We start from the raw sequence: 11372 nt of genomic DNA on the forward strand, positions 1-11372 counted from the left end.
AGATCTCATTTGTGGATTCTTGATCTTAGAGCATAAGCCATTGGTGTTTTGTTCAGGAAATTTTCTCCAGTGCCCATGTGTTCGAGATGCTTCCCCACTTTTTTTTCTATTAGTTTCAGTGTATCTGGTTTGATGTGGAGGTCCTTGATCCACTTGGACTTAAGCTTTGTACAGGGTGATAAGCATGGATCAATCTGCATTCTTCTACATGCTGACCTCCAGTTGAACCAGCACCATTTGCTGAAAATGCTATCTTTTTTCCATTGGATGGTTTTGGCTCCTTTGTCAAAAATCGAGTGACCATAGGTGTGTGGGTTCATTTCTGGGACTTCAATTCTATTCCACTGGTCTATCTGTCTGTCTTTGTACCAATACCATGCAGTTTATATCACTATTGCTCTGTAATACTGCTTGAATTCAGGGATAGTGATTCCCCCAGAAGTCCTTTTATTGTTGAGGATAGTTTTAGCTATCCTGGGTTGTTTGTTATTCCAGATGAATTTGCAAATTGTTCTGTCTAACTCTCTGAAGAATTGGATTGGTGTTTTGATGGGGATTGCATTGAATCTGTAGATCGCTTTTGGTAAAATGGCCATTTTTACTATATTAATCCTGCCAATCCATGAGCATGGGAGATCTTTCCATCTTCTGAGGTCTTCTTCAATTTCTTTCTTCAGAGGCTTGAAGTTCTTATCATACACATCTTTTATTTAGTTAAAGTCGCATCGAGGTATTTTATATTATTTGGGACTATTATGAAGGGTGTTGTTTCCCTAATTTCTTTCTTGGCTTGTTTCTCTTTTGCATAGAGGAAGGCTACTGATTTATTTGAGTTAATTTTATACCCAGCCACTTTGCTGAAAGTGTTTATCAGGTTTAGTAGTTCTCTGGTGGAACTTTTGGGGTCACTTAAATATACTATCATATCATCTGCAAATAGTGATAATTTGACTTCTTCTCTTCCAATCTGTATCCCCTTGATCTCCTTTTGTTGTCTGATTGCTCTGGCTAGAGTCAGTTGCTATTCTTAACGTGAATAGATCTTAGGGATTCACCACCTCAGTTAGCAACCATACCCTGTGGTTCCTTATCTAAAATTGTCTACGAGCTGGGTATTGATCAGTTAGCAGAAACATAACTAGTCAGACATGTACCTCTAAGTCAGTGTCTGTCAACCTGGTTACCCTTTGTAACCCGAGGAGTTCATCATTGTACAGAAATTCATCCTTACCCAAAATATTCTGGAGAGCGGCTGCTGCCTCCTTAGTCTAGAGAGGAGACACAATGGTATGCAGAGAGCTTAATGAGACTAAGTTTTGTGAGTGCTGCTTTAATTGGTTTATACCATGTGGTCTTCTTAATGAAGATGGTGGTTAAAGTCATGTGACATGTACTCTTTTTTTTTTAAACTTAGTAAAGATGGCTGTCAACCACTTGTTGGCTTTCATCCTGATGATGTCATTTGCCAAGAGGCAGGTAAGCGACAACTATTTTTCCTAAATAAGAGTTGAATCTCATGTAATAGGCTGTAGCAAATCAAGATTGCGTATGTGTATAGTTTTTTAGCTATCGAATTTTGTTATAGATTTTTAACAACTGTACACACCCCAAAATCTTATAAATCTTGAGACAGAGTTTACATAGTAGTTTTAAGAGAAGTTTTTGAGGGCAGAGAATGAAGAAATCATAAAGATAAAGGATTTTCAAGAGCAGACAGCAGAATAAGCTTAGAGACATTTGGAGGTGTAGAACAGAGAAAGTTTAGATATAAGAGATTTGGAGATGTTTTGTTTGTACCGAAGTCGTTACCATATGAGCGAGTCTGAAAACTGAAGGTGACAGTTTTTAGGCTATTGGGCTGTATCAAGGCCAACCTGTTTGCAGTAACACAATGAGGCTTTAGTAAAATACCTGAATCTGAGGAAGAAGAGAGGAAGGGCTATTTAGGGACAGGAAGGGTATAAAGAATTCTGGTTGTCCCCCAAGTGGACTGAGAGACTTTTCAGAGAGAAATGTCCCAAATCACAGATGAGAGGCATCCTTTTTCTCATGATAGGGGCTCAGTATGGTGAGCATGCCAATGTGGCTTTTGTAGTAATCCAACAGAGACAAAATAGGCAGCTCTGGGTGACACTTACCCAGTAGAGGAGGAGAGACTAGTGGTTAGAACAGGTAGAGGAGAAAGATAGCTGAAGAGGTGAGGCTTTTGGGGAAAGGGAGGGTTCCAAGCAAGGAAGAGGGGTAAGTGTCTTAGTAGAGAGATACCAAGGTGGTGGGCATCCTGGAGGGTATAGCAGGCTTCAAGAGGCAGAAGTGAGGAGAGTTGGAGGTGGAGGGAAGGAAGAAGCAGCTGAGAACGTGTTTTCTAGAATTTGGAGTCAAATGTGTTGGGTGGCAGAAACCAGCAGAAACGAATGAGCCATGCATGCCTTAAGAGAGTTGAATCAACAGTTTGGTTCAGTTAGGAAACGCTGCGCCCCTTGGAGGGAAGCTCATGTATGTTCCTCCCTGGTTTCCAGCACCAGCACGTGACGCGACTTCTCCAAGGTATGGCGGAGAGGAGTGATTTTGTTGTAGAGACGAGGAGAGGTGGAGGTGTTTGGAAGAGTCCAGAGAATGGAGAGAAGGTAATAGATCAATAAACATGATCAGTAGACTAAACCGGGGCAGGGGTGGGTGGGTGGGAGACGAGGAGCGAGAGGAGAAGAGAGAGGAGGGGAGGGGACACAGGGATCAAGGGATGGGGCAAGGGGGAGCAGGAGCATGTGACTGCAATAGCAGGCTTATAAAGGAATCAGAAGCTGGGAGAAGGGAAGCGAAAGCCAAGGGCTGGAGAGGTTGGGAGCCACAGGTACAGAGTGAACTTGGCACCAAGGTTACACGGCCGTTTGTCCTGAGGTTTTTATTTTTTGGTTTTTATTTATTTTTTTTTGAAGATGACATGACACAAAATGTCTTGGTTCACTTTTTATTTAAATCTAAATGAGTAACTTGTTTCTGAATGTCTGACTTTATTTTTTTCTGAAACTGATAAATGTCTCCTAGCATAACCACAAGAATCGCCAATGTAACTACTCCAATCATAATACTGAATGAGTGTTGAAAGATGCCACAGGGGTTGAATTTTGGGGCAATAAATCTGGTCCGCTCAGATGGGGAATCTCTACAATGAGAGAGAACAATTGATACATGCAATTTAGAAGTGTCCTTCCCCACCCCTGTTCTCTAGACTAAAAGGACCCCCACATCAAGTCACATTGCAGGGAGGGTTAACATTAAGCAGTGAGCCCAGGCATAAAGGGTATGTCCATATTATAGTTGTCTCTCTCTTTCAAAAGTCCCAGAAATGATTTTATTGCCCACGTCTGTGGCTAATAGCAATCGGTCTGTTAAGTCTCTTTTTCTGGAGACATTGTAACAGGTCGTGGCCAATGAGAGAGTTCTAGGAAGTTATCTTTATCCAGATGGGGTAAGCATCTCTAGGACAAGTGGACCAGAGTCTCAGGTCATCCACCCAGGGGCACAGCGTTCTATAGAAACTGCGGATTATACCACCCAAGGGGAAATTCCATTCTGAAGCCAGGGCACCAGATTTTCATTGTTTACTGGGAAACGCCCACACAGTGGGGCAACTTAGGAGTGATTAGAGGCTGGAAAATTCTATCATCAAGCGATGATTGAACTGATGATAACTGTACATCGCATCTCTTTCCAGATGAAAGGGGGACATTCTTATTGACCTGCTAGTGACAAATAGAAAGAAGGTGATGGCCAAATATAGTTAAAGAGAGAAGTGTAGAGCTTCCGGTGAGAGGCACCCAGAAGGCCAATGACACTGGTCTGATATTTTTAGCTATCATGCAATATTTTAGTAGCAAGATAATTTTAAATAAATCTTAATTTGACAAACATGTTTTTTAAAAAATTGCTAATCTCAAGCCTTAAAAACTTTAAATTGTATATATTTAAGTTTTTTATATTTAAATAACTTACTCAGAACTTTATAACATAACCCTTTCAATTTTATATAGTTCACCTACATATATCTACCTCAATCTTTATGTAAATCATTATTTATTAACATAATTTATTTCTGTATATATAAATTTTCATTAAAATATTTTCATCTCAGGTCTTTCATATTTTAATACTGTATCTTTTATCTTTATGATATTTTTAATAACATGTAAAATAGCTTTATTTTTATAACATTTTCTATTTTTTAAATATCATGAGACTTTTTAATAGTCATGTAGATAAATCTCCTTTTTGATTTATTTTTTAATGTAAAATTGACTGGGAAAGAGGTTTTAGAGCAATCATCTCTTCAGGCAAAGGCAGGTCAATGAAGGACTGTTGTGTCTAGGAGCCTGGGCACGTTGTCTGAACCTGGGTTCCGAAATCTGTGTAGCAGTGGCTGTGAGTTTTGACTGTGTACACACACACACACACACACACACACACACACACACACACACACACACACACACACACACACACACACACACACACACACAACACACACACACACACACACCACACACACACACACACACACACACACACACACACACACACACACACACACCTCCCATACACAGCCCACAAAGGCCCTTATCTCCAACCCTTACACCTATGCTGTAGTGGAGAGAAATCTGGCAAAACCAAGCAGGTTTTTGTAAGGATAAGGATATAGAAGCTCTCCACAGTAGATGGCTCCTGGTGGGCACAGAGATGGGAGGGGCTCACTCATCTTTAAGGGGCTGGCCACCAGGAGTCTGACCATGCTCCAGTGAGTATATAGACAACACAAACTTTTTTTAATCTTTTTTTGGAGGGGCACAAGAGGTGGGGAGTGGGCTTGGGGTGCTGGGAAGTAAGGGGGATGGGATACATTCCATCAAATTCCCAAATAATAACAATATTATGTTAAGAAGATGACTTTCCTATCCCTTATTTTACTCCTGAAGTTTCTACTCCTTCCTCCAGGTGGTCTTTCTGGGGACACTTTTTATTTTTAAATTTCTCTATGAATTATGGCCATACTTCACTCTCTTTATCATATTCAGGTGTCCCTCTTCAGGTACTACTTGACTTGGATGGTTCGGTCATTTATTTTATTTTTTCTTTTAAAGTAACAATGCCCTGAGAGAAAGGATCAGGGGATCAGAAGATAAAGAGAACAAAAGATGGAGACGATACAGTTTAGGATCAGGAGGTCTTGCCTGCACACCTATGTCTTATACCAAGCAAGCGTCTTTAAAAAGTATAGTACCTTATATACTAGGACTGGGGAGAAGAGGAGACAGAGTCCACAGAAACTATCATACAATGGGACACAGTCAGAGGGAAACTAATCAACAATGTTGCAGAAGGAAAACAGGTTATCTCAAGAACATTACGGACTGAGCACACAGAGGCCTTGGGATTGATAATGCCATCTCTTCGGGGGAAAGAGCCAAGTCCCAGGAACAGAAATCTTAACACTTTCAAGGCTCCAGCCTCAGTCTCAGACCGGTACTGACAGGCACATTCTCAGACAAAGAAACAGAAGTAGGTTCATTTTGTCTTTTTATCAGGGGCCCTGAGAAAGCCTTAGATTAGCCCAGCTCCCAGTGGGGCAGAGTTGGAATGGGGTGGAGACAGAGTCTCTGTGATCAATGACATTTGCCAGCTATAATTCACTCTGCCCTCTCTCTTCTCATAAGCCAGGTGGACTGCTACCTGTCAAGACACTCAGCCACCACAATACAGAGTGAGTACACCTGCCGAGGTAGGACCGATGGCCTTAAGGATGTGGGTGGGTGGAACATAGCCCCTAGGCAATCTGCAGCCAAGGAACCCTATGAATGAGGCACAATGCAAAATCCTAAACTTAAAACGTTATGGGGGGAAAAATGGTGATATCTCTCTTCTCTAGAATTCCATTGCATGTTGATCCTTGCAGCCCCATGGCCTAGCTTCCTTCTTTTCCTCTTTGCAGATGTCAGCCTACTTATTGTCTCTCTCACTTTGACCCACAGCTCTTCCCTCTCAAGAACATTTTCCTCTTCTCCCACTCAGAATGGCAGCCATGATGAGGTTCTTCCCCATTCTGTGCCTGGTGCTGTTCTTCAGTCACGGGGTGGCTTCCCGCCAACGCTCCCATTCTAAGGAGAAGAAGAAGTCTAAAGAGTCCTCTGTGGGTGCTGTGGGGACTTCCCGAAGCAGAGACTTTGCCTTCAGGCTCTATAGGGCCTTGGCTTCTGAAGCCCCTGGTCAGAATGTTTTCTTCTCCCCCATGAGCGTGTCTATGAGCTTGGGCATGCTCTCCCTGGGGTCTGGCTTGAAGACTAAGGCACAGATCCTGGAGGGCCTGGGCCTCAGCCTCCAGCAAGGCCAAGAGGATATGCTCCACAAGGGCTTCCAACAGCTGCTGCAGCAGTTCAGCCAGCCTAGTGATGGCCTCCAGCTGAGCCTAGGCAGTGCCCTTTTTACAGACCCAGCAGTACATATCCGGGACCACTTCCTGAGTGCCATGAAGACGTTGTACATGTCAGACATGTTCTCTACCAACTTTGGGAACCCTGAAAGTGCTAAGAAGCAGATCAATGACTATGTAGCCAAGAAGACCAACGGCAAGATTGTAGACTTGATCAAGGATCTTGACAGCACCCACGTCATGGTGGTGGTAAATTATATCTTCTTCAAAGGTAAGCCTTAGGCTCCAACTTGAACTTTCTCTCTTTTCTCTTTTCTGTTTTTATTTTTTATCCTAAGATAGCATTCCCTCCCTGATAAAAGAGCAACTCACCCAGCTGGGTGGAAGGAAGGCGGCCCCATGTAAGACAGAGCATCTTTATTAGTCTGTCAGTGATCCACCAGTCAGGAGCTGGTCCTTGTCATAGCCATCATGACAAAACAACCCCAACTGTCAAAGCCACTAGAAACAGGATAAGGACCTGATCAGGATTAAGAGGGCAGGAAACAGGAGGGGGTCAAAGACTACTGAAAGCAAATGTCTGTCACCATGCCAAGACACAATGGTCAGGACAGATTTTTTTTTTAAAGGACCACTTTATTGGGGCTGGCTTACCATTTCAGGGTCTACGACCATCACAGTAGGAAGCATGGTAGCACACAGATAGGCATGGTGCTGGCATAGTAGCTGAGAGCTTACGTATGATCCACAAACACTCAGCAGAGAGGGAGGGGGTGCTGGTGTGGGTTTTTGAAACCTCCAAGCCCACTCTCAAAGTCAGACCAATATGTGCCGACGAGGTCACACCTCCTAATCCTTCCTAGAACAATTCAACCAACCAGAGATAAAGCATTCAAACATATGAGACTGTGGGGGGGGGCGCATTCTCATTCAAACCACCACAGCAAGAGTTTAGGAGGACAGGAGGACGGGCACATTAAAGGTTCAGGATACCCCAGAGTTATGAGGGGATTTGGCCTCTGAGGTATGGGTGCTGCTGTTGCTGAGGCTGCTCTGTAGAGACACTCTTTGGATTGTCTCCACTCTTCAGTCACAGCCAAGGGTCTCCTTTTTACCCAGTTCTCTTTTACTCCTACCCCTTGTTCATCTTTAGCCAAGTGGCAGACGGCCTTCAGTAGCACCAACACCCACAAGATGGATTTCCATGTGACTCCCAAGAAGACCATTCAGGTGCCAATGATGAACCGCGAAGATATATATTCCTACATCCTCGACCAAAACATTTCCTGCACGGTGGTGGGGATCCCTTACCAAGGCAATACCTTGGCTCTGTTTATTCTTCCCAGCGAGGGCAAGATGAAGCGCGTAGAGGATGGCCTGGATGAGAGAACGTTGAGGAACTGGCTTAAGATGTTCACAAAGAGGTACTCTCTGGGCCATTTGGGGGCCACAGCCTTCTACCCATGTCAGGGGAGACACACTCCAGGACCTCATAGTACCAGTGGGAAGGACTCCTCAGGCAGTGAGATAGCCCCAAACCTAAAGGCTTCCCATGAAGTCTTCAGCCCAGGACCTGGCCCAGCTTGAGGGATGCAGAAAGCTGGGGTTCTAAGGTGACACCAGAAGCCTAAGTCTATTTTTTTATAGTAGAGAATAGAGTTTAATAAGGGCATGGGGAGGGGAGTTAAGAGGGTAGTAGAGACAGATAAAGGCAGAGAGAGAGAGAGAGAGAGAGAGAGAGAGAGAGAGAGAGAGAGAGTAGAGATGGCCATGAGCACTGGAGAGAGGGGGGGGGGAATGGGGAGAGAAAGGGGAGCAGGAAGGAGAGGACAGAGCTAGAGTAAGAAGGCAAAACAGCAGCCTAAGTCTAAATACAAAGCAAGGGATGCTTCAGAGAGGAAGGTTCCAGAAAGTCTGTGAGGCCACAGAGAGTGGGTGCTAAGGATTTGTCAGCAAGCTCATGGTGTCTAAGAAGGGACCTCCTTCTCTCTCCAGACAGTTAAATCTTTACCTCCCCAAGTTCTCCATTGACGGTACCTATAAACTGGAAAAAATCCTCCCCAAGCTGGGCATCCAGGACATCTTCACCACCGATGCTGACTTGTCTGGCCTTACTGACCACCCCAATATTAAGTTGTCTGAGGTGAGTTTAGAAGCTCCTGAGCATCTAATTTCAGAAGTTACCATCCCTTCTCTTCTCACCCCACATTACCCCTACCCTACCACACACTATCCCGCCCCAGCCCTCCCATTAGACCCCATCTCACTCTAACCCATCATACACCATCCCACCCTACCCCTCCCATCCTATCCTCCATCTCATCCAATCCCATCCCACCCCATCCCTTCCCCACATCTCATCTTACTCCACCTGACTCCTCTGAACCCAACTCATCACTCCCATTCCACCCCATCCCATCCCCATCTCATCCTACCCCATCTCATCCCCCCTCCCTACCTCATCCTACCTCATCCTACTCCATCCCTCCCCTTCCACCCCATCCTACCTCATCTTATCCCACCACATCCCTCCCTCCCCTCCTCTCCCATTCCACCCTATCCTATCCCTTTCCAGAGAGTATCCCATTATATTTTACCCCAGCCATCTCATAGTCTTTATTCCTTACAATCCCACCCCATCTTGTCCTATCCTGTTCTAATTATCCATCTCGTCCTAGCTCCTCCCATTACCTTTGATCCTGTTCCCTCCCATCTCACTGCATTCCACTCTGTTTCACCCCGGCTCATTCCATTATGTCCGATTATGATTCTTTCTTTCCCAGATATTCAAAGATGTTCCTTTGTGTTGTGTCTTGTTCTTCTTACAATAGAAACCCATATTTGTCACCTAGCCTTGGAGGAATCTGTGCCTGTCTGGATGCTGTCTTGTGAATCTTCCATTTGTGTGTGTGTGTGTGTCCCTGACAAAGAACTTTGCTCTATTTATTGAAAAGCACACACACACACACACACACACACACACACACACACACACACACACACACACTAAAACATGGAGATGGAATAGACTCCACAGAAATCTTTAAGAGAATTTTACAATGGATTAAGTCACTGATTTCAGCTGACCTAGACATCAAACAGTACTATAAATACCATTGTTTACAAACTAATGATCACAAGTGGATTTCATTTTAGATTACTTTCAATGTCTATATCTGCTGTTCTCAGCAAATAATACACATGCATTGTTCTAGATCAGGGACATGAAAGAGTGCATAATTTAAGGTTGCATGGGAAACCCAAGGCAAGTAAGAATAATTATTCCATTGTTCTCTTAAAAGCAAATTAAGCAAACAGGCTGAGTACAAGGTAGGACAGCAGTCCTAAGTGACCTCTGGGTATATAGTTTAATTCTGGCTGTGAGATTGAACAAAAATTCCATCTTCTTAGAATATAAGTAATACATTTATCATGATGCATCACCACAACCCAGCCCTACTGTCTCCCTGCAGATGGTGCACAAATCCATGGTGGAGGTAGACGAGTCAGGAACAACAGCAGCTGCCTCCACAGGAGTTCTCTTCACACCCAGATCTGCTCGACCGAGCTCTCTGAAGGTAGAATTCACCAGACCCTTTCTGGTGGTCATTATGGATGGTACAAACCTCTATTTCATTGGCAAAGTGATTCAGCCCTGAGGTGGGACTCCTTCTGAAACTCACAGGCCTATACAGAAGGAGCCAGGCATATTCTACAGCCTATCCACCTCTTGGTAGCTAGTGATTTTCATAGAGTAGATTGACTAATAAGGTGTTGTAAGTGAGAAGATCAATATCCTAGTGGAAGCTTCCTTGATCACAGTTGCAAGATGTGCTCTTGCTCTATTTTTCATTATTGACACTGATGCTAAAGAGGCCACTTGATTGCTCCAAGGTCCTATCACCATATTTGTGACATAGTTATGCCCAGACCTCAGACCTCTCTTGCTCAGTCTAGCGCTACAAAGCTCTGCAAGAGGCTGGTCAGCATAAAGGCCACCAGGAAACATGGTTATAAACCTGGTCTCACACCTATTAGCACCAACTATCAGTTCGTCATGGTTGAGATAGGACATTGGACTGAGATTCTGAAATGGTGCTAATAGCTATGTAACACGAAAATGAAAATATTCCTCTCTGGGCCTGTGCTTCTTTGAGTATCCAGTCAATGATCAGAACAAGTAGCCCATTCAGTGATCTGTGAAATTGTTACACAGGGGTTGGCTGCTCTATGCTAGCCATGGTTGACGTAAGAACTCAGTTTAATAGCATACTTGAGCAATCAGGGTAAAAGTGTCCCACCATGAACAAAGGTATCAAATCACAAACCTGGCTGACTGCAGTTGAATGTTAGAGGTCTGTTGTAAATAGTAGAACATGGATTGCAGACTGACTTGTTGATTTCTACTTTGGCAATAGCAATAAAGCATTTTGCAAACACTGGGTCTCATTGTCCTTATGGAGATAGCCCTGAGGATAGCGACACTAACTGTGTTCCAAAGTTGGTGCCTGGTACTTCTTCCATCAAAGAACCTCATGAGGCACCATCACTTCTGTTTGATTGACAGGGAAAGGGAGGCTTGCTGAGGTGTAAGTGGCTTATCCAATAAAGCCAAGATTAATGAGACATTGGTTATTCTCTCAACAATGTGATCAATCACTTGATGGGAGGCAACTTAAGAGTTTCTGAGGGTATCATTCAGAATGATGTGGTATGGAAGGCATAGAGTCAGGGATGGCTCACAGCTGTGGCAGCAGAAGCGTGAGGATGCTTGCTCACGTCTGAGTGTGTCGGTAAACAGAGGTGGGACAAAAGCAAGGCTGGGCTATAAACCCCAAGGTGCATCCTTCAGGTATTCACGTCTTCCATCTAGCTCCCATCTCCCAAAGTTTCCTATAACTTCCAGAACAGCACCACAGCGAGGACCAAGTGTTCAGACACATGTAGGGAA

General features: G+C 44.0%; 1 protein-coding gene across 2 annotated transcripts; it reads left to right on the forward strand.

Moving 5' to 3' along the window:
- The first annotated feature begins 5652 nt into the window (after positions 1-5652).
- On the forward strand, positions 5653-10858 carry Serpina5 (serpin family A member 5). Of its 2 annotated transcripts, none has more exons than XM_032908865.1 (5): positions 5653-5773; positions 6024-6692; positions 7575-7845; positions 8417-8564; positions 9895-10858. In XM_032908865.1, the coding sequence occupies exons 2-5, from the start codon at positions 6065-6067 to the stop codon at positions 10078-10080; spliced, it is 1233 nt and encodes a 410-aa protein (XP_032764756.1). In that variant the 5' UTR covers positions 5653-5773; positions 6024-6064; the 3' UTR covers positions 10081-10858. The 2 variants fall into 2 exon arrangements, with proteins under 2 accessions (XP_032764756.1, XP_032764755.1); XM_032908864.1 differs by having other exon boundaries at positions 5659-5755; positions 6064-6692.
- The last annotated feature ends 514 nt before the right edge of the window (positions 10859-11372 follow it).

Source organism: Rattus rattus, chromosome 7 (assembly GCF_011064425.1).
Source record: "Rattus rattus isolate New Zealand chromosome 7, Rrattus_CSIRO_v1, whole genome shotgun sequence".
Lineage (NCBI taxonomy): Eukaryota > Metazoa > Chordata > Mammalia > Rodentia > Muridae > Rattus > Rattus rattus.